This window comes from Canis lupus, chromosome 18, assembly GCF_011100685.1.
Source record: "Canis lupus familiaris isolate Mischka breed German Shepherd chromosome 18, alternate assembly UU_Cfam_GSD_1.0, whole genome shotgun sequence".
NCBI classification, from domain to species: Eukaryota; Metazoa; Chordata; class Mammalia; order Carnivora; family Canidae; genus Canis; species Canis lupus.
The window spans coordinates 51,816,224-51,838,971 of NC_049239.1; the positions used below are offsets into that span (position 1 = coordinate 51,816,224).

At 49.6% G+C, this 22,748-nt stretch overlaps 2 protein-coding genes, 1 long non-coding RNA gene and 1 pseudogene across 3 annotated transcripts; 1 reads left to right on the forward strand and 3 right to left on the reverse strand.

Moving 5' to 3' along the window:
• Nucleotides 1-1,264: 1,264 nt before the first annotated feature.
• TSGA10IP (testis specific 10 interacting protein) lies at nucleotides 1,265-9,873 on the reverse strand. The gene is made up of 8 exons (XM_038563874.1): nucleotides 9,674-9,873; nucleotides 8,235-8,359; nucleotides 7,405-8,132; nucleotides 7,075-7,222; nucleotides 5,007-5,177; nucleotides 2,431-2,530; nucleotides 2,108-2,232; nucleotides 1,265-1,415 (listed from the first exon to the last, which is right to left on the reverse strand). The coding sequence occupies exons 1-8, from the start codon at nucleotides 9,824-9,826 to the stop codon at nucleotides 1,292-1,294; spliced, it is 1,674 nt and encodes a 557-aa protein (XP_038419802.1). The 5' UTR covers nucleotides 9,827-9,873; the 3' UTR covers nucleotides 1,265-1,291.
• An 18-nt stretch (nucleotides 9,874-9,891) lies between these two features.
• LOC102154413 lies at nucleotides 9,892-15,487 on the forward strand. Its single transcript, XR_005373619.1, has 4 exons — nucleotides 9,892-10,081; nucleotides 11,391-11,514; nucleotides 14,125-14,240; nucleotides 14,940-15,487. It is a non-coding gene; the product is annotated as an uncharacterized LOC102154413 (long non-coding RNA).
• Nucleotides 15,488-19,032: 3,545 nt separating this feature from the next.
• On the reverse strand, nucleotides 19,033-19,998 carry LOC100684433 (annotated as a pseudogene).
• A 277-nt stretch (nucleotides 19,999-20,275) lies between these two features.
• Nucleotides 20,276-20,617, reverse strand: LOC119877260 (SLC35A4 upstream open reading frame protein-like). Its single transcript, XM_038564497.1, has one exon. It carries the CDS (start codon nucleotides 20,615-20,617, stop codon nucleotides 20,276-20,278), a length of 342 nt encoding a protein of 113 aa, XP_038420425.1.
• Nucleotides 20,618-22,748: the final 2,131 nt, after the last annotated feature.

Consider the following 22,748-nt stretch of genomic DNA (forward strand, 5'->3'; position numbering starts at 1 on the left):
CCTCGGTGCCTGCCCCGAGGGCTCACGGGAAGGCCGGGGTTGGAGCCCGGCTGCGTGTTTGCGGAGCTGTTGGTCTGGTGGCGGTCTTCGAAGTGCGTGCGTGCGCCGGGTGTAGGGGTTACAGGCCTCCGAACTATAAGCCCTTAAAGCCGGCAATCTGGGAGCTGGAGGCGCCCCCCCCCCCGCCACCAGACGCTCCCTGCCTCACGGGTTTACCGGTTTTACCGTGCACCGCGCCCGCCGCTCCAGTCGGCGTCCTCCCGGTGGGCTCCACCCGCCCCCGCCCCCTCGTCGTGGCTCCATCGGGTGTGGGACGCCGCAGCTTGTTTTGAGACCCAGCCCAGCCTCTGAGCCCCTACACCCGATATTATCAAATGCTGCCTTTCCACCTTACTCGTATTGGGTTCTTTTTTCCTTGTCTTTTGTTTCTTTTTTTTTAAGATCTACTTATTTGAGAGAGCGCGTAAGCGGGAGCGGCAAGGAGAGGGAGACAAGGGCCAGCTGAACCCTGAGATCGTACCTGAGCCGAAACCAAGAGTGGGAGACGCCACCCAGGCACCCCCCTCACCTTGGATTGGGTTTTTAAATCTGTACTTTGAACCCCCAGAAACTGCAAAATTCCACACAGCACGACTGGGTATGTGAGCTCATTCCCACCCCCCTCCTTGGGGGCCCAAATTTGAAGTTACTTAGAAGTTAAAATCCCAAGGCGCATGGGTGGCTCAGTAGTTGAGCGTCTGCCTCTGGCTCAGGTCGTAATCCCGGACCCAGTTCCTGTCGGGCTCCCCAGAGGGAGCCTGCTTCTCCCTTTGGCTACATCTCTGTGTGTCTCATGAATAAACAAAGTCTTTTAAAAAGTAAAATCGCAATTCACATAATTCCTCCTCTGACCCGCAACCCCCAGTTGCTGGGACTGGCGGCCCCTGTGCAAACCACTGGTTACAGTGTAAGATACGTACCCCTTTAAGGATCCAAACCTCCTCCCCTCCCACCCTGAGTTCTCAAAGGCAGAGGCCATTAGGTCCTGTTCCCTCTTGAATTCCTAGGACCCAGCATAAATGTTGGAAATGGGAGTGGAGGAGTCACAGCTGTTGCTCTGTGAGATGATCCACTCAGGAGCAGAAGCAGAGCTGTGTGTGCTGGTGGGGGCAGCTCCACAACCAAAGCTCCTGGGTGATGGGGCAAGCTAAGCCTGCTGCTTCCTGCTACCTCCTACTCCCAACCTGCAGCCTCTTCCCAGCACCACCAGAAATTACACGTTATATTTCCCATAAAGCATTTAATTGTTATCTTAGGGGCTAGACTCTTGACTTGGGCTTGGAGTAGAGTGCCTGTTGGAGTGCCTTCTGGTGGGTTCTGTCTTTGGGAGGCTCTCAGAAGAGTGCTCCGTTCTCACCTCCATTGACCTGTGGCTCCTTAAAGAAGGAGGAGACACAGATAGAGACCATGGGCTCTAGTTCCCCACCCCCAGGCCCAAGGAGACCTGGGCTTTAGGGGAGGAAAGGCCATTCTTGGCAATAGGGGTTCAGATCTGGCTTCTATGCTGAGACTCTGAGCAAGTGATTTCCCCTTCTCAAGCCTCAGTTTACTTATGAATAAGCTTTATAAACCTTGCTGTGCACCAGGTTGTCCTAAAGTATAAGGGACAGTATGCAGAGGGTGATTTGTGTGGCACTACCCTGTAACAGGGGCTTGGTGTGTGGCCACTCAGTTGGCCACAGATTCCTACACTGGCTCTGCAGCTTATTTGCTCCTGTGTCTTTGGGTAAGACCTTGCCCCCAGGTCCTTAGTTTCTTTATTGGGATCTGGAAAACATAACCCGGGTCCTGCCCTTCTCGGGTGACACGGAGAACGGGGTCTGGGGGAGGCCTTATTGACTGCTAGAGCTAGGCAGAGTCCTTCAGGCTGAGACAGTGGACCAGGCCAGGGTTGAAGCTTAGATTCAGGGCAGGTCAACATGGTTGCTCACAAGTTTTCTCAGCTTTTCCCTGGATGCCGAGCCCAGGAAGACAGGGGGGAGAGGCTGTAGGGCCCAGGACTGGCAGTGGCACCCCTTCTTCCGATAGCTGGGCAGAGCCTGTTCTCTGGCTAGCTAGATGGCCTCACCTGGATTTCCTGGAGGTGCCCTCTGTGTCTCCCTTTCCTGCCTCAGCCAGCAGCTGCTCCTCATCCAGTCCCAGTGCTGACAGCACTTGGGAGAAGCGCCGGGTCACCGTGAGCCGGGCATTGACCTGAGGAGAGATAAGGGTTCCTACTCTGCACCAAGGCTGCTGAGAACAAATAGCATTGTGATTACTGAGAGGGTCCCAGGGCTTCCAGGTGGGTGTGGCCCAGGGTCCTATCTAAAGGGCCCACTCTCCCTACCCACTCATCCAATGAAAAGCACTGTTCTCAGGGAGGTGGCATGTCTTCCAGGTGCTAGCCCTCACCTGCATGGCCTGCTGGAACAGGTAGGGCCGGGCCTGTACCCTGTGCTGGATGTCCTGTAGCTCTGCCTGATACTGAGCAAAGCGCTGTCGCTCCTGGCGCCTGCAGGGAGATGGGCCTTTGGGCAGCTAACCATGAACACAACCTATCCCCACTCTTGAGTCCATTCATTCTCACTAAGGACTTGACATTCTCCCCACCCTTACCTTGCAAAGCCATTTCATTCCCATCTCCGCCCTGGATTCCTCCTGAGGTCAATGGGATAGAAATTATTTGCTCCATTTTACCCATGATGAGCCTGAGGCCCAGGAGGGTTGAGGGACTTGTCCAAGTTCACACAGCTGGGGAGTAGAGACTGAGACCAAGTCTGCAGGCTGTGCAGCCAGGGCTCATCTAGCCTCCCAGCCACACTCACAGGGCGGGGTAGGGGGGGCAGCACTGCCTTCGGAGCAACTGGGCATCTGCTTGCACAGCCTCTTCCCCCTGTGTTTACACCCCTGCACCCTCTCACGCTGCATCTGTGAGGAAGAAGCAGTGGCTATTGACCATGGCTTTGGGTAAGGCTCCACTCTGGGCTCCGGGCTCAGTTTTCTCTGCACTATGGCAGGGATTGGACAAAGTTGCTACCATTCTCTGGGGTTCTTATAAGCACACAACTTAGAACATGGGACAGAGGAACAAAAGAATGATGTTGCAAATGAAAGAAAACATCCCAAAAAAGATCAAGGTTCCACAGGGGAAGCACACATCTGTTTACAAAAAATTGGTTTGCACATTTGTCTGAAATATGCCTGCTTATCAAGCTGAATATCCAGGCAGCAAGAGGGGCCCTCTGGCAGGAATCCTGTGAGGACCAGGAATCCTGTGAAGCATGTAAGAGAGGTCTTTGGGTGTGCCAGCAGCACCCATACACAGGAGCGGAGAAGCAGACAAGACTCATGTTGGGACCTCTAACAAGTGTACAGGGCCCCTGAAAAACACTGCCTTGCCCCACCAGGGCCATTGGTGAAAAACAGATGAATTTGAAAACCCATGGCCAGGAACAGAAGTCATTGCAAAATGGAGTCTTCAGCATTCAAGAGGTAATTTCAGCAGTTACAAAGGTGGGGGTGGGAAGTGAGCTGGCATTCAGTCTGTCTCTCCTATGATGTCATGCATATTTTTCCTTTTTGATTCTTGTTAGAATTGAGAGGAAGTCCATGTCTTGGAGCCCCAAGCAGAAAGGAAGCTGGAGAGTGGATGTCAGCCCTGTCCAACATCTGGGAAGGAAAGGAAGGCCTTCCTCCCACAGGGTGACCTCTCTTGAGCCCACATCTCCTGTACAGGCCAGAGCCTTTGAGGAGCAGAGAGAGCAAAAGTCACAGGTTATAAGGACTGAGAGACCCCAATGGAAAATATCTGCTCTCTAGTAGAAAATACAAGAGATGTGTGTGAAACACTCTTCTCATTCACATCTGTCCCTTGGAGTTTGAACCTTAGGCTTCCTGCCTCATTGAAAAAAATAAACACACAAACAATGAACTTGAGGTTTCGCAAGGAGAAGGCATCTCCTTGATCACTGGCCAAGGATTCTTTTAAAACACCGTTGCCTTCTTAGATCCCTAGTTTTCTCATCTTCAAAATTGGGAATAATAAGACTGAGCCTCCAAGAGTAGATGACCAGAACCCTGCTGAGTCCCTGGTGACCCCACTGCAGAGCAGAGACCTCAACCCTGACCTAGCTCCTCTCTCAGGATGAAAGGAGATGAGGTGTGGAAAGGGCTGCCCTGCTGCCAGCTGCACCCAGTAGGTGCTCAATGTCCATGGCACTGGTGACCATATTTATTTGTATTATCTGTTTCACTGGATAGGGCATTCGGGGGAAGATCCCAGTGCCCTTTATCTACAGATTAGGTATTCAAGCACTAAGAAATGGGCTAGCAGGTTTGGCTAAGTGGCTTCCCAAGTTGAAATCCTAGTTTTGCCCCTCACTTGTGACACTTGGCAAATTAATTGAGCTCTGTGAGCTCCGTCTCCTCCTCTGTTGAATGATGGGACTGATAATAACGCCCATTTAAGGGTCTGTTATGAGTCTAAAAAAGGTTTGCTTTTAAAGACACATTTGTCTATTTCTTCTTAATGGTCAACATATAGGAAGAGAATAAAATAGATGACTCTTCACCTGAGGCAAACAACGGTTGTCCCCAGGAGTGAGATCATAGGCACTGTTGATGTGCTATGTGAACTATTTTGGTTACATCTGTATTTTTATAATAAGCATGCCTAGTTTTTGAAATCAGAAAAAAAAAAGATTTGAACATGTGGTAATGCATATAGAACATTCTGTGAGCTTGACAGCTGCAGGACTGTTATATTAACTAGGTGACCTTGGCTCAGCCCCTCCTCCTTGCATACCTCAGGGTCTTCATCTGTAAAGTGTGGCCAAATGGCCTGGCCCACCAGCCAGGGCTGGAGGATGGTTGTGGAGACTCAGCCCTGGAGGGAGATGAGGACTGCGTCCCCTGTGTCTTTCCTCTGGCATCTTGCACTGCCTTCCCTGACCTCTCCCCACCAGAGCCTCCCCAGCCTGGCTTCCTACCTCAGCTCCTCCAGCCTGTGGTGGGTGGTCCCTGACCTCCGGCTCCCTTTGGGTGCATAGGCCGCCAGGCAGCGAGCCACCTGCTGCTGTACCCGATGCTCCCGGGCCCTCCGCAGCTCGGCCTGCTGCCGCTCCTCCTCCTGCTGCCGCTCCCAGGCCTGCAGCAAGCTTCTTCAATAGGGAGAGGGAAAGAAGAGGATGGGAGAAGTCTGGGGGGAGCAGCAGTCTCATAGAGGCCAGGGGCAGGGAGAGGAGTGGGTTTGTCATGGAAGTCTGACATGATGAGGGCTACATCTGGGGCTCGGCCCACAGGCCCACCTCAAGGCCTTTCCCTACTTTTCCTGGAAGCCTCCTCCCACTCCAGCCAGCTGTGTGCCCCAACTCTGAACACCCTCAGTCCTGTGGGGCTTGGTGCACCTGTGATCTCACCCAGATTGCTCACTTCCCATTGCAAAGCAGCTCTCCTTGAGGACAGGGGTCAGACCTTGTTCTCTCTGACCCCCATCTCTGGTAGGAACTAGATTGATGCCTTTTGGTTTGAGGGACAGATATATGAATGGAATGGATGGGATCAACGGATGGATAAAGGCGTGGATGAATGGTGTGGGTGGTTGAGTAGACAACGCTTAGCTCCACCTGGAACATTCTTTCCCTAGCTCTGATGGCCAGTTCCTTGTTAATTAGATCCTTGCTCAAATATCAGAGAGAGAGAGAGAGAGAGAGAGACTCCCTTACCACCCCTTCTACCCCCAGGTATTTTCCATTTCTAGCTGTACATTTTGTTCATTTCTTTATTAATTATCCTTCATCCCAAGTAGAGGGTAAGTCTCATGAGAGCAGGGTTCCTTATCTCTTCTCTTCACTACCAGTGGATTCCCCAGCATCTAAAACAGTGCTTAACATAAATAGAAACTCAGTGTTGGTGAATTCATGCATAGTTCAATCATGGTCCTCACCAATAAACTTGTTTACTCAGCACATATTTGTTGAGCACCAACTAGGTGCCATGTCTCGTGTAGGGCAGCAGGGAGGCCATGACCAATAAAATCTGGCACCTGTCTTAGGGATCTCTAAGTCTGCACCCAGGGATAGTCAGGCAGCCCAGCCCCCCAATGCAATGCCATGTGGCAAGAGCTATGACAGAGGCAAGCAGAGGGGAGAGCTTCCCAGAGGAAGCTTAAAGATACATTGAGTTAGCTGAGTGAATGAGGGAGAATGGCAGCTCCGGGAGATGAGGGAGGGAGAGCATGGCACATTCTAGCTATTCCTATATGGGCGGGTGTGGGAGACAGGAGCCTCCTTACCAAGACACCTGGGCTTTGTTCCAAGTGCACTGAGAAGCGTGGGAAGCAAGCCAGGGATGACAGAGTCAGAATTGAGGGGTGCTATTGGAATGTTGAAATGGATTCTCACCTGCCACCTCTAACCAATCACCAAGACCTGCTGAGCCAGCCCCCAAATATCTCTTTAATTTATTCCCCTCTCTCTATTCACAGGGCCAGCTGGTTCAGGCCCTTATCATCCTTCACCTAGACAATGCAACAGTGCCCCTTCCCAGGATTCCCCTCTGCTCTCATTGTCTTTTGTTCAAGCCCCAAGCATAGCAGTTGTCTGACTCTACTGCCTTCATTGTTGTCTTGTCCATCTGCCTCCTTTCCCAGCAGACCTTGACTTTCTTAGGGCTGGGGCCACGTCTTTTCATCTTTATATCCTAAGGACCCACGAGTAGATATTCAACATGTGTTGCTTTGATCACTTAGTTAATAGATTAATGGGTGGATAGAAGATGGAAAATAAATGAAAAGTGGCTTGTGTCAATAGACACCTGGCCAAGTAGACAGAGATGGATAGATGGGTGGGTATATGAATGGGTAGGTGGATGGATGGATGGATGGATGGATGGGTGGGTGGATAGATGCATCGATCTGTAGAAGATTGGATGACCAAAAGATTAGAGAATGGATAAATGAATTAATGAATGAGGATGAATGATTCAGTGTCTCTGGAGAACTGGCTCCTTCTCTACTCCCAGCCCTTTCTTCCCATCCTCCTTTTTCTTTTACCTTACCTGGTGGCCTCCTGTCGTTTGTGGAAGGTACGGTTAGGAAAGTTGGCAAACAGGAAACTCTCTTCATCTCCCAAGGCATAGGCCTTCCCACTCCGATTGGAGGCCTGGACAGCAGCCCCCAAAGCCTTCCAGGGCTGCTTTTGAGGGCCTATCCAGAGTGGGACAAGTCAGAGAATAGCCTCCTCCCTCCCAGCCCGCTGGACAATCCCGCCCAGCACCTGGAGCGCAGTATAACCCTGTCTGAACTCCTGGTCCAGGTTGCTGGTTCCCCAAACTCTCTCCCCACCTTGTAGTTTCCTGGGGAACCCAGACATCGAAGCCCACACTCACCACAGTCCAACTCTTGCTGTAACTGCCTCTGCAGCTTCTCCGGGTCCCATGGCCCCTCCAGCTCCTTGGCCCTTGACTTCCTCCTCTGTGGTCTTCTGAGTTTGGAGCTGGAGCTGCTCCCTTTGCACTGCAGGTCATCTTCATCGGAGGCTGCCTCGCGAAAATTCTGCCCCTTTCTCTGAGAACCAGCTCTCCTTCTATGGAGGGTCCTGTGCTCTCCCTCCTCGGCCTGCTCTGTCACCTCTACAAACTGTTCCTCTTCTAATATCAACCCCCTGCTGAGGAGTTGGGGCAGCTCCCCAGGGCTCAAAACCCTCTCTATCTCCTCAGAACCCAGGGCTTCCAGCTCGGTGCCTTCCTCAGACTCAGATCCTGATCCTGACCTCCTCCCAGGTGGCTGGAGGTCATACTCACTGGGTGCCTCCAGTTCTTGGCTCTCCCCTTTGCCAGAACAGCTGGGGATGCAACCCCAGGCCCTGAGCTGCTGGCTTCTCTCCAGGTTTGGCCCCTCTGTTTTCCAGCAGAAGCCATGGGGCTCTGGGAGGGTGGTTGTGGACTTGTGCCTGGCCTTATACTGGGGGACTGCTCGGGACAAGGACAGAGCTTGGTGGCCTGGGGCGGAGGCCGAGGAGAAGCTGGGCTGATGCAGAGCCTGGCCATCAGTGGTGAAGCTCTCCCAGGCCCACTGGAAGGGGAAGGAGGGTTTCCGAGGAGGAGAGGGGATGAGACTGAGGAAGGAGAGGACAGGGAGCAAGGGTCAAGGTCAGGGCCTCGGCCCCCAGTGGGGCCTGCCAGCCAGTATCCCCCCAGCCTATTGCACAGTGGCTTACTCTTCAGCTTCAGCAGAGCCACGGTCTTTCTTATTCCGAGCCTTGGGCCTCCGGTCCTTCTTTGGCATCTGTCCTGTGCTCCGAGACCTCGGCTGCTGGCCCAGAGCCACATCATCGCCATTCCCAAGCCTCCCCTAGGTGAAGACAGGAGAGGAGGCCTGGCTGCAAGCAGCCTCCTGGAGCATCCCACACCTCCTCCAGGGGACCCTCCTCTTCTCTGTACCATGGCTGGCCTGCTGGGCTCTTGTTATTGGTAAAACTGACTGATCACCACCTCAATTTTTAATATTTAATGATGCTGCTGAGTACCTGCTGGATGCTCAGGATTTTCATGCATCAACTCATTTAACTTTCCCAAGGACCTATATCCCACTGTTATCCCATGAGATCTTTTTTTTTATGGTGAAAAAAATTTATATTTAGATTTATAGCCGGCTGGACTCAGTTTAGATGATCCCAATTTTGTTGGCAACATCCAAAGCATGATAGGAGCCAGTCGAACATATGCTTTTTCCTCTCCATCAGGCCTGATTAAGGTGTTGACCTTGGCCACATCAATGTCATAGAGCTTCTTCACAGCCTGTTTGATCTGGTGCTTATTGGCCTTGACATCCATAATGAACACAAGTGTGTTGTTGTCTTCTATTTTCTTCACGGCTGACTCAGTAGTCAGGGGGAACTTGATATGGCATAGTGATCAAGCTTGTTTCTCCTGGGGGCGCTCTTTCCAGGTTATTTGGGCTGCCTCCGGAGATGCAGGGTCTTGGGTGGTCGGAATGTAGGTGACATACGGATCTTCTTTTTGTGTGTGTGACTGTGCACATCTTTCAGCACCACTTTCTTAGCTTTTAAAGCGTTTGTTTTGGCTTCGGCTTTGGGAGGGGCAGGGGCTTCCTTCTTCGCCTTCAGTGCCATCTTCGTGAAAGGGCCCGATGAGATCTCATCTCATCCCAGATAAGAACACTGAGACTCAGAGAGGTGACATCACTTGACTAAGGTTACCTAGCCAGTAAGTGGAGTCAGGATCTGAACATGCATAGTCTGTCTCGAGAGCCCAGATTTGTCACCATGGTACGGTGCTGCCTCCATGTCCCGGATAGCTCTTTTGAATGCTCCATGGGGCTCTGGACTTGCTAAATCAAGATAGAGGAAGCTTATTATCTTTCCTAAAACCCTCCTCCTCCTCCTTCTCCTGCAGTTCCCCTAGATGGCTCTCCTGGAAGCCTGGGAGTCATCCCTGGGTGTCTTCCTCATCCTCGCCTTGGACCCTTTAGGCCTCCCTGTGGTCCCTGCCTGCCTTGGGCCTTCTTGTCTCTCGCCGGGCCTCAGCTCCAGTTTCATGACTTCTCCAGTGCCATCCTGAGCCCTGGCCTATACTGACCCCAGGCAGCCAGGCTGCCTCCAGGCAGTTGGAAGTCCCCCCACAGGGCCTCCCTCACCTGCTCAGCTTGGGGGATGTCTGACAGGAACTTGAGCAGCCCTATGGTCATCCCAGGAGCCTGGGATGTCCTGCCCTGGTCTCCCTGAAGCCGCATGTCCTGCCCTGGTCTCCCTGAAGTAGTCCTGCTCGCCCGTTGGTGGGTGTTTCGCATATTGGTGTCCTGCCCGGACCCCCACCCCCATCTGCCAGCCTTGGAACTGCCCACCCCACCATCTCTATGGCAACCAGTTCTCAGTCAGCCTCAAGGGCTCTGGCAAAAAGCAGGCCAGGGAGAGTCAGCCAGGGTATGTGAGGTCAACTTCCTTCTGGGGGGGTAAAGTTCAGGATGATGCTGAGAAAGAGTCCAGGCCTGAGAGTCTTGAGGCCCAGGGCCAAGCCTACCTCTGCAGGACTCTTCGTTGACCTGGTATGAGTCCCCTGTCCTCACTCAGCCTGTGTCTCCCCCTCTATCTGTACAAGGGATCTCAAGACTTGACCATTTGGAAGGGTCCTCACACCCTCGGTGCCTGAGGGGGTCCCTCTCCCTCCACCTGCCTCCTGGGCTGCCCCCAGTACTCCAGCCCCAACTGAGGCCTTGCAAAAGCTAAGCTGAGCTCTCACAACAAGATCTTGTTCAAACCACTTGGCCTCCCAGGTCCAGACAGGGCAAGAAAAGCCAGTTGAACACCATGCCCAGGAGGGAAGCAGCAGGCAACCAGGACCCAGAGGAGGCTGTGGAGGAAGTCAGAGCATTTAAATCTCATCCCAAACTTCTAAGCATCACCAAAATGCCTTACCATGGTAAATCCCCATGGTACGCCTAGGACTGACCACTACCACCAGCAGCATAGGGAGTTCGGCGCCAAACTGAGCCCTAGAGACCCAGCGGCAGGGTTGGAGGCCTGGCTTGGCTGCTCACCAGCTCTGTGACCTTGGGCAAGTCACCTCTCCCCTCTGCCAAACTGGAAAGCATAGACCCATTCCATAGGTTAATTACAAAGATTAAATGAAATCATGAAGGCAGCATGCTCGGTAATGGTTCATTATCACTACTGCTAACAATGGCGGACTATTATTGGGGGGTAGCAGCACATGGTGATTAAGAGAACACAGGAAGCACTGGGGTTCAGATCCAGCTCCCCTTGTACCTCTGTGTCCTCTTGGGCATCACAAGGCTGGTTATGATGGCATCTTCCTCCTGGGGTCACAGTGAGGCTTAAATCAGTTACTAGAGACAGGTACACCTAGAACATTCCCATGGCTCATCCGAACTTCTGTGGAAGAGCTGTTGCTCCTTAGCCAACCATGCAGCCCCAGTGAGACCAGTAAAGGAAGCAGAGTCCAGCAGATGCCCTACAGGCATGGTTTTCCCTGAGCTTTGTTTCTGTGGCCTCATATCTGCTCTCAGACTCCATCCCGGCAGCACCTTTACAATGAGCTCACCCAGTGGAACAGCCTAATTAATGCTCCAGGTGAAGATTTCTTGTCCCTAAAATAGGCAAAATCTGCTCTTTCTGGTGGGTTGCCATGCCCACCCCACTGCCTCCTCTATCAGGTGTCCTGTGGAAGTACACAGGTAGGCTGCTCCATTTCCAGACCCTAGCCCCACTGATTTCCTGGACAAACTCTGGGCCACTTCCTTCCTTGGCAGAGGGCAGGTCTGGGTCGCTCAGGCTGGTATTTTTATGAGGTGCGTGCAGACCTCTTTTCTTACCTAGCCACTCTCACTTCTTAAGGGAGCTCATCCTGTCTGACACAAGCCATCCTTCACCTTCCACCTACTCCCAAGTCAGCCCTGCCTTCTCCCACAAAGTCCAGACTCCTATCCATCAGCCGTTTGACACTCTACATGGAAGATAGGTAAGCATCTTGACTTGGCACGTTGAAAGTAAGACTCTCCCCATCTCAGTCAAGGTCACATCCATCCTTCCTGTTGCTCAGAGCAAAACCCCAGCAGCATCCTGGATTCCTCTCTCTCATACTCCACAATCCACGCAAGCAAACCTACTGGTGCCACCTTCAGAATTCATGCAGAGGGGCGCCTGGGTAGCTCAGCCGGTAGGGCATCTGCCTTCGGCTCAGGTCGTGATCCCAGGGTCCTGGGGTCAAGCCCCACATTTGGCTCCCTGCTCACTGGAGAGCCTGCTTCTTCCTTTCCCTCTGCTTGCCACTCCCCTTAATTGTGCTCTCTATCTCAAAGAAATAAATTAAATCTTAAAAAAATAGAATTCATGCAGAATCCAGCCACTTCTCCCCATCTCCTTCATGAACACGCTCTCCCAAACCACCGCTGTCTCTCATCTGAATCATTGCAATGGCCCCTCCACCTGGCTTCTGCTCTTGCCTAATTCTATTCTGTACTCAGTAGCCAGAATGATCCTGTTAAGACCAGAGCCTGCCATGCCTTTGTTCACAATTCTCAAATGGATCCCATCTCTCATAGAGTAAAAGCCCAAGTCTCTACCATAGCCTCCTTGGTCCTGCTTGATCTGTCTGCCCCATCTCTTTGCAGGTGTCATCCCTGCCCCCATCACTCACTCTGATCCAACCACCCCAGTCAATCCCACCTCAGGGCCTTTGCACTTGCTGCTGCTGCTTCTTGAAATGCTCTGTCTCCAGAATCCCTATGGCTCACTCTCCCACTTCCTTCAGGCTTCTGCTAAAATGTCCCCTGACAAAGACTACCTAAGTGGCACTGTGCTCTTACTCTACTTCACTGACTACACTTCATATATATTCATTTATTGCCTGCCCAAGGATGTGTCTCCAGCAATCGGCCCCCTCTGTTCCCGGCAACTTTTCACTCTCTTCAGAAACTTCCATCAGCACAAATGTGCTATCATATCCTTCCTGACCTCACCTCTCCTTCCCCAGCACTGCCCCTTTTCCTTGTTCCCCTTTGTAGCAAAACCCCCTGAAAGAGTTGATCTGATTTGCCAAGATCAATCTCCTCCTGTTCTCTCTTCAACCCGCTCCCATCAGGCTGTCACCCCCACTACCCACTGAACCTGCTCCTGCCTTGATCCCCAGCTGCTGGCCCTGTTGCTAACCCAAGGTGCCCTGGATCCTCTGGCCACTTCCCGGCTCCTTTGCTCACTCCTCCTCCCATCCAGGAGCAGGCTCAGCCTGCAGTCCTCTGAGTCCACACATTCACGCTCCCAGTGGTCTCATCCAGGCTCCTCTTTGAAAATACCATCTATCTGCAAATGAGACTCAAAGTTATCAGTGCTCCTGGTGTCTCCCTCAGACTTGGAATTCCATCCCTCTCTCCCAGATATCAAATTTCCACTCCACTCCTCTCCCCGGATGTCTTATAGGCATCCAGTTGAGCCCTCTGTCTTCCCCCACAGACCTTCCCATCTTAGACAAGTGGTTATCTATCCTCCCAGTATCTCAGGCCAAACCCTGGACTCTTCTTTTTCTTCCCCATCCTATCTGGGAATTAATCCTCAACGTCCAAGTGTATTCAGAATCAGAACACTTCCCACCACCTGAGTTCACACCACTTTCAACACTTATCTAAATTTACCATTTCAACCATTTTTAAGTGTCCCATTCAGTGGCCGCTGTTTTTTTTTTTTTTAAGATTTTATTTATTTATGATAGACACAGAGAGAGAGAGAGAGAGGCAGAGACACAGGCAGAGGGAGGAGCAGGCTCCATGCAAGGAGTCTGATGTGGGACTCGATCCTGGGACTCCAGGATCACGCCCTGGGCAGAAGGAGGTGCTTAAACCACTGAGCCACCCAGGCTGTCCCCAGTGGCCACCTTCTACTACTACTACTACTACTACTACTACTACTACTACTACTACTACTTCTTCTTCTTCTTCTTCTTCTTCTTCTTCTTCTTCTTCTTCTTATTCTTATTCTTATTCTTATTCTCCTCCTCCTCTCCTCCTCCTCCTCCTTCTTCTCCTTCTCCTTTTTCCTCTTTTTAACTCATGAGAGATACACAGAGAGACAGATGCAGAGACACAGGCAGAGGGAAAAACAGACTCCTCACAGGGAGCCCAATGCAGGACTCAATCCCAGGGCCCTGAGATCATGACCTGAGCTGAAGGTAGATGTTCAACTGCTGAGCCACCCAGGCATCCCCAATCGCATTATTCTATTTACAAAATGTTGTGCAACCCTCACTGCCATCAGTCTCCAGAACAGTTTTTATCATCCGTAACTGAAAGTCTAACACATTAAATAATAACTCCCCGTCTCCCCAGTCCCTGGCCACCACCACTCCATTTTCTCTCTGTCTTTGGCTATTCTAGGGACCTCATATGAGTGGAATCATGTAATATTTGTTATTTTGTAACTGGCTTGTTTCACTTAGTATAAAGTCCTCCAGATTCACCCACTTTGTAGCCTATGTCAGAATTTCCTTCTGTTTTAAGGCCAAATAATATTCCTTTAATGTATTTACCACATTTCATTTATCCATTCATCTGTTGATGGGCATTTGGGTTGTTTCTAGCTTTCAGCTACAATGAACATTGCTGCTGTGATTGTGGATGTACAGACAATCTTTTCAGGTGTCTGCTTTCCATTCTCTTGGGTGTGTCCTCAGAAGCTGAAGTGCTGGACTACATGGTAATTCTACGTTTACTTTTTACAAAGATTTTATTTATTTATTCATGAGAGACACATAGAAGTAAAGACAGAGGGAGAAGCAGGCTTCTCACAGGGAGCTCGATGTGGGACTTGATCCCCGGACCCAGGATCATGCCCTGAGCCAAAGGCAGATGCTCAACCACTGAGCCACACAGGCGTCCCTCTGTTTAATTTTTTGAGGCATCATCATACTGTTTTTTTTTTTTATCATACTGTTTTCTATAGCTGATCACACCATTTCACATTCACACCAGTAGCGCACAAGAGTACTTGTTATGTTCTGTTTTTCAGGTGGGGTTTTTCTGGTGGATTTTTGTTTGCTTATTCTTTGTTGATAGCAGCCTCCTTGTAGATGTGACCTGCAATGGTTTTGAAAACTCAAATCCAGGGCACCTGGGTAGCTCAGTAGTAGAGCATCTGCCTTTGGCTTAGATCATGATCCCAGAGTCCTGGAATTAAGTCCTGCATCGGGCTCCCTGCAGGGAGCCTGCTTCTCCCTCTGCGGGTGTCTCTACCTCTCTCTCTGTGTCTCTCATGAATAAATAAGAAAATAAAATCTTAAAAAAAAAAAAAAAAAGGAAGAAAGAAAACTCAAATCCAAAGTCTTGCAATGGCCTATGGGGCCTATGTGACCCTTCATCCTCAGCTGCTTACCACGCCTCCCGTCTTTGCTTCTAGCTGTTCTATGGGATGAATCAGACATGGTCTCACCTCTGACCTGGCCCTTCCCTCCGGATGCTGTCCCCCCAGATAATTGTGTGGCTCAGTCCTTCACTTTTTTCCAAGGTAGTGCTCAAATGTCAACCTATCAGAGACTCCACTCTAACCACCCAATTTAGACCTGCAACCTACACCATAACCACGCACTCAACCCCTCTTGCTCTGCTTTTCCCCATTGCACTAGTCTCTTTCTCACCTTACCCTCCTACTATGGACTGCCAGCCCACCAGCCCCAGATTCAGACTTTGATATTCTAACCCTCAGTACCTGATCATCTGACTGCATTTGGGAATAGGGCCCTTAAAGTAGTGATTAAGGTAAAATGAGGTCCTACGGGTGGCCTTCACTCAACACAAAGAGGAGATCAGGACACAGACACACAGAGGGAAGCCCACATGAGGACACCAGAAGACAATGGCCACATGCTGGCCAAGGAGAGAGGCCTGAGAAGAAGCCAAACCTGCCAATATATTGATCTTAGACTTCTGACCTCCAGATATGTGAGAAAATAAATTCCCATTGGTTAAATTTCTATCATCTGTAGTACTTATTATGGCAGCTCTACCACACGAATACACCTTCAATTGAATCCACGTATGTGTTCTGCTTTACTCTCTGTTGTTCCCAGGTAACTCTCAGATTCCTAAGAGCAGAGTCTTTATTTCTGTTCACAGCTGTGTCCTCAGCCCCTAGCACAGAGCCCCCACACAGTGAACCCTCAATAACGAGTTTGTGAGCGAACAGATAAAGAGAAAATACACTGCAGGGTGCTATCATCTCAGGCAGAAACCTAGTGGGAATAATTTACACATGTTTTCAGATTGTTGCCTTTCATGCACCTTCCTTTGGCTTCCAGATTGGGACCCAGTAGCTGGTGGATAAGGTGATGTGAATGCAACATAATCTTACAGTAACTGATGAGCACGTACACTAGCATCTTTTTTTTTTTAAGTTTTATTTATTTATTTTTATGTAATCACTATACCCAGTGTGGGGCTCGAACTCATAACCTTGAGATCAAGAGTTGCTTGCCTTCCTGATTGAGCCAGCCAGGAGCCCCAAACATTTCCCTTACTTTATTTTTTATTTTGTTTTGTTCTATATATTTTTATTATTTTTTAATTTTGTTTTATTTTTTATTTATTTATTTTTTTTGTTCTATATATTTTTAAAGTAGGCTCTATGCCCAACGTGGAGCCCAAACTCACAACCCCAAGATCAAGAGTCACATGCACCATTGACTGAGCCAGATAGGCATCTTTTTAAATATATACACACATGCATGGGAATAAAATATATCTCCCCTGGGGTGGAGCTCAGAAAGGAGGGAGGAGCAGATGGCGTGGAAGGCACTCTGTGGACTGGCAGGATTCATGTTGAGGCTTTGTCTTTGGGCAATTTATGGCGCTCCAGAGACCTCTCTGGGAACTTTCAACCAAAGCTGCTCCCTCTGTCCCCAACTTTAGCCCCAACCGCTGGCACAGGGAGCTGCACTCCTCTGCACCCAGAATGCCTTTCTCTGCACAGTCACCATCATCCCCATAGCCATCTGGCACCCCCTCCTGTCAAGCTGGCCACCTGGCTCACTACCCCCCACATCTTCTGCCCCCTGAGATTGGAGGGCTTACTTCACTCTTAGATCACAGGCAGCCAGCTCTCCCTGTGCAGACCTTCACCCAGGAGGGTGGTGGCTGCCCACTGTATCCCCTTTCCACTTCCAGTTTCTTGGGCACAGTCGGATTCTAACCTTCAGATCTTTCCAAATTTCTGGAAACAAAGTTTCCTGAGCCCCTCTCAAAGCCTGAGGAGGGAGGAAGCCCAGCTTACCACCACAGGCTTCTCCTCCTTGCCCCTCTGTCTTCTTGCACACCACCGGTAGTGGGATGGGTGCTGGGGTGATGGCGCCCTCTTTGTTCCCCTCCTGTTCTGCCTGTTAAACCATCTGGGTCCTGCTTAGGAATGCTTGGTTTTCGTTTTATTTTATTTTATTTATTATTCGTGAGAGACACAGAGAGAGAGAGGCAGAGACACAGGCAGAGAGAGGAGCAGGCTCCATGCAGGGAGCCCGACGTGGCACTCGATCCGGGTACTCCGGGATCACGCCCTGAGCCAAAGGCATATGCTCAACCGCTGAGCCACCCAGGCGTCCCTAGGAATGCTTGGTTTTCAGCGCAAAAACTGAGACCTGAGACAGTGGGTCATTTTATTTATTTATTTTTTTAGATTTTGTTTATTTATTCATGAGAAACACAGAGAGAGCCAGAAACAGGCAGAAGGAGAAGCAGGCTCCCTGCAGGGAGCCCAATGCGGGACTCGATCCCAGGACCCGGGATTACATCAAGCCAAAGGCAGATGCTCAACCACTGAGTCACCCACGTGCGGCACATTGGATAGTTCTGCAAAATATGTTCCTATAAGCAAATTTGCTGGCTCTAAACAATTTACATTTTGATAATAACTAACCACTCCCCCCAATCAGTGTAGATTTCTATCAACCGTGTTTACATTCCCACCAGCAAAGTGTATTATAATTTTTAAAATCATTAATTTGATAGATGAAAAAATATTATCTCATTGTTGCTATAACTTGCATTCCCTTTATTATCTGTGAGATGAGTGCATTTTCATAGCTTCATGAGCCATTTGTGAACCGCCTCCTTGTGTCCACACATTTCTCTTCTTCCAGTCCTCAGGAGCAGGGAGGTGAGTTTTCGGCATTCCTTATCTCACAATGACCAAAAATCAGTGATGGATACAAGGCCACTTCATTGTTTTGAGTTTATTTTTGTTCTCCTTTGTCTTCAATCCCCATTCCCATCCCACTTCAATATGAATGAATTGTGGGGAAATATCTAATATTTTTATGCATTTGTGGGTTTAGCTTATATAAATGGTATTGTGCTATTGATCTCATTTTTGTTCCTTATTCTTTGAACACTATGTTTTTTAAAAAACTGTTGATTCTGACTGTTGCCTGGTGTTGCATAGTTTGCATCCATTACACATCACTAACCCATCCTCCTGAGGACGGATGCCAAAGTGGCCCCTGACGCTTGCTTCCACAAAGGACACTGCAGCCAGCACCCTTGTACAGACCTCTTTGAACACTTGCACACGAATTTCTTTCTTTTTTTTTAAGATTTTATTTACTTTAGAGAGAGTAGGAGCACGAGTTTGGGAGAGGGGCAGAGGTAGAGGGAGAAGCAGACGCTGTGCCATACTGAGCAGGGAGCCTGACATGGGGCTCAATCCCAGGACCCTGGGATCATGACCTGAGCCGAAGGCAGACACTTAACCAACTGAGCCACCCAGGTGCTCCAGTGCACACAAATTTCTGTGGCTTATTTACCAAGGATTGAAAGTGTGCGGTCTCAGAAGAAATGTATGCCTCATTTCAGAATGTTCTCAAGAGACTGTACCAGCTTAAAGGCCTATAGAAGTAACCAAAGATTTCTGCCTCCTACACCCTCACCAAACATTGGTATGATTTGCTTTATGAATTTTCACTTACCTGATGCTTATAAAATGGTATCTCATTGTAATTTTAATTGAATTGCACTGATTATTTCTCTGACCACATCGTCATTAATTTCTTGCCATTTTGAGCCAAATCTTCTGAGTTGCCTGTTTATATTCACTGCCCAATTCTCTATTGTGTTTCTTGTCTTTTCCTCATTGACCTGTAGGAGTCCTTTATTCACTAGATTGCAACCACTTGTCTGTCAATATTAGCTCTGAGAATCTTTGTGGAATAGAAATTCTTAATTTTGATGTAGTTGGATCCATGAATGTCTGAGTGGGGGGATGTATTCTGGATGTCTTAAGATGTCCTTTCCCCATCCTTAGGTGGGGCATTCTCCTATATTTTATCCAATTAGGTCGTAGTTTAACATCTGCATTCAGAGCAAAATGCTCTATATTTTCCTTTTCTGATACTGTCTCTAGCCGGTTTGGGAGTCATATGAGGAACTATGCAGCGTTCTCTCGGTCCTTGCCTTTTGGTGTTTTCGTTTGTTTGTTTGTTTGTTTGTTTGTTTTGTTTTGTTTTTGTGATGCTGCTGCCGTGCTTCATGACAGCTGATATGAGCAGTCCATTTACTGCCTGGCTCATACCACAAACGCTGCCCATCCTGAGAAACCCTCCAGGAGGCCCGGGCCAGGGCCGCCACCTGCATGCAGACCTAGATTTAGGAGCACACCAAAAGTGTAGAGGAAGAGGTTCTGAAGTGCTAGGGGAAGCTGCTGTCGCTTCATGAGCAGTTCTGTGTACATGGACGAGAGGCCTGAGATGAGGCAGTACAGGATGAAAAGCAGCAGTTCCAGTGAAATGATATACAGGGGCATGGGGCCAGCAGCAACTGCTGACGGAGATCCAGGAAAGGTGTTCCCAGGGTCCTGGAGGCCACCAGCTGCATAACAGGCCCCTGCCACCATCAGCAGCAGCACTGCTAGGCCCTGAGGTGCTGGAGACAGAGGCAGTAGAACAAGGCCATGCTTCCAATCTTGAGATAGCTCAGCACCTGGTAGGTGCTGGGGTCCATATAATGTTGAAGAGAGATCACTAGATTGTTGTTAGCTCCATAGAATAGAGCTGATAGTGCAAATGGGGGAGTCTGGCGCCATGGTGTGGCCCCCTGGGGCCATGCCTGCCAGCCCACCAAGAGGGGGAAGGCACACAACAGTAGCTTGGTCAACTCAGTCAGCAGCACAGCTGAGGAGGGCTGGAAGGGCACTTTGCCGTTCACATGGCATAGTGCCAGCAATGGGGGATGGGCACCATACATAGCAGTGGATAAGAGTAGCATCAGGGTCCAGTAGGCCTGCCTGGGACGGCCCAAGCCTGGCATACCTCCGTCCTCTACACTCATGCCCAAACCAGACCCTGGGTGGCCTGTATAGCTAGCAAGGGGGCTGTAGGAATTGTAACAAGTTTGGGGAAAATCAGTATGGAGCCAGCTCCCAGGAGGGAGGAGCTGTGGTACATTGGTAGAGAGTGTACTGAGAATCAGAGTCAGCTGCAAACTCCACAGTCAGGGATGGAAGAGAAAGGGGCTGGTGGCTCTAGAAGCCACAGTTTCGGGGTCAGTCTTGTGGGGTTAAGGAGGTGCATCCAAACTGCTGGCTGATAAGCCACCGTTTACCCTCTGCAGGAAGGAAAGCAAGGATGAAGGCTGTGGGCAAGTTGGAGATAGCAAAAGGTGATAGGTCGAGAAGCCAAATATGGTGTCTGTGGTTGAAAGGCCTCTAACTGCAGGCCAGAGGTGCTCATCCTTTCTCCTCCATGGGATCCAGAGCTAGTCAGGCCCCTTTCGCAATGACTGAAGATAGTCCCTCAATGTCTTCTCCACATTCGGCACAGCATATGCCTGAGCTGCATAGATGCCAGTGCAGGTACCCACAGCAAAGCCTAATACTGCTGATGCCCTCAGTTTGGCCACCACATAGCCGGCTAAGAAGCCCTTGAGGAATGGGGAGGACAAGAGCGAGCCCTCCTGGCTCACACCACTGCTGACTTCTTCCACACGCTGCTGCAGGCATTCCAGCTGGTTCTTTTGTTTTTTTTTTTTTTTTTCCAGCTGGTTCTTGAGAAATACCAGGTCCTTAAGCTTGGGCAGAGAATCCTTGTCATCTGCCATCTTCCCCGGCAAACTTGTTGCCAGTCCTTGTCTTTTGGAACAACTGATACATGATAGGGACCATTTGTTCCTTGAAAGTCTGTGGAACATCCCTGTAAAAGTACCTCCATTCGCACTCTTTAGTATTGGAGTCTTAGATGGTAATTTTCTCTACTGGTTACTGATCTACTGAAATTTTTGATATTTTTGTTCCAACTTTGACATTTCATATTTTCCTGGAAAGGCATTCACTTTGATTAAGCTTTTATATTTACTAACATCCAATTATTTGCAAAATCCTTTGACATTGTATTTTTTATTTTTTTAAGTTTTTATTTCATTTTTAAAATTTATTCATTTATTTAAGTAATCTCTATACCCAATGTGGGGCTCAAACTCACAACCCTGAGATCAAGAGTCACAAGCTCTTCCAAGTGAGCCAGTCAGGCGCTCCCAATATTTGATATTTTAAACTTTTGTGGGACTCAGGAGTCAGATCATGGGGACTGCTGGCTATAAGAAGGACTCTACGTTTGTCTTAAACATGATGGAAAGTGTGACAGGATATTGGAAAAACCCATTTCGCCACTTTTGGGGAGGGCAAGGGCAGAGGGAGGAGGAGAGAAAGAATCCTAAGCAGGCTACATGCCCAGCACAGAGCCCTACATGGGGCTCAATCTCACAACTCTGAGATCATGACCTGAGCTGAAATCAAGAGTCAGATGTTTGACTGAGCCACCCAGGCGCCCCTTCATTTTGCCACTCTTGAAACCCCTGATCCACCTCAAGAGTATAAAGAAATAGAGTAGATCCTGAAAGGGAAACTTTGTGAGGAGACGGATTTAGAAAAGGAGCCCTAATACTGCCCTCAGGGAGTAGGACCAGGGACTGCCTGCTAGTCTCTAAGTCTGGGGAGAAGCGCTTAAAAGAAGATGCCTGGAGAGCTCAGGTGGGCTCCCTGAAGCCATGGCAGTCCTGTAGGTCAGTGGTACATGAGACTTCCAGAATGGCTATGGAACCACAGTGGGAACTGGCCTGCGGCAAGGTAGCAGGAGGTCCTGTCCAGGTGGCTTCTGTTATCTGGCAGGGGGCACCCAATGAAGGTAGGTGTGTACCAAGCAAAAGAAAACTGGAGCCAGCCAAAAGATTCCCAGAGTGGGAATCTCTGCCCACTTCCCAGGAGTTACAGTCAAGGAGGTAGCCCATAAAGGAGCTGTAAAGCCGCCACAGGGCAAGAACGCAATTTAAACACCTGCTACTCATAGAGTGACTGGCCATCTTATCCAGAGCCAATCAAGGAAGAACTCTCTGCACCCCCTACCCTCCTTCCTCCCTGTGCTCCAACAGCAGCAAGTTCTCAAACTGGGGGAGCAGGAGGGAAGGGAGGGAGACAGACTTGACTTCCCTCTTCCTCATCAGCAGGGACCACATGGCTGGGGAAGTGGAAACTATCTCATCAAGTGTAGAGATTTGGCTACCATGCAAAACGGGCGGTCTAACAACTTATTTAGTGACTTCAGGTGATCATAGGACTGTAAGAAAACATGGCACAGAAAGTCATAACTTCATTTGTGGGAACAGGGAGAAATTCTCTTATGCATTTTAGAGGAACATTGGGAGACAAAAATAATCTTTAATTATATCCCATAAACCTTGTTTGGAGAAAGTAGCCATCAAGCAAAGAATTTTGAGAGGGCGAGTAATGTGAGCTGATTTATGTTTGTATTTATTTATTTATTTATTTATTTATTTATTTATATTAATTTATTTGAGAGAAAAAGAGAAAAAGCAAGGAGAGTGGCAGAGGGAGGTGGAGAAGCAGACTCCCTACTGAGCAGGGAGCCCAATGCAGAGCTCCATCCCAAGACCCCAGGATGGATCATGACCTGAGCCGAAGGCAGATGCTCAACCACTGAGCCACCCAGGCACCCCTGATTTATGTTTTTAAAAGGTCCTTCTGACTGCTAGAGATTAGACAGGAGGGCCAGGGTGGAATGAGGGACTGTCATCTGGGAAAGACACTGGAAGGCTTGGGCCAGGAAAGGCAGAGAGAGGAGAGAAGAGGAGAGGTCTGGATATTAGAGCGGGGCCTGCCACCCTTCAGAGATCAGGAGAGGCCAGAGAGATGGGGCCATGGACACCAGAGAGCAGC

Coding starts and splice junctions, on each gene's coding strand:
- TSGA10IP (XM_038563874.1), bottom strand. CDS start 9,826: ATGCGAAACACCCACCAACGGGCGAGCAGGACTACTTCAGGGAGACCA. Junction 2,531..5,006: donor CACAGGCTGGAGGAGCTGAG/GTAGGAAGCCAG, acceptor ATCTCCCTGCAG/GCGCCAGGAGCGACAGCGCT. Junction 1,416..2,107: donor GGCACCTCCAGGAAATCCAG/GTGAGGCCATCT, acceptor TCCTTCTTTAAG/GAGCCACAGGTCAATGGAGG.
- LOC119877260 (XM_038564497.1), bottom strand. CDS start 20,617: ATGGCAGATGACAAGGATTCTCTGCCCAAGCTTAAGGACCTGGTATTT.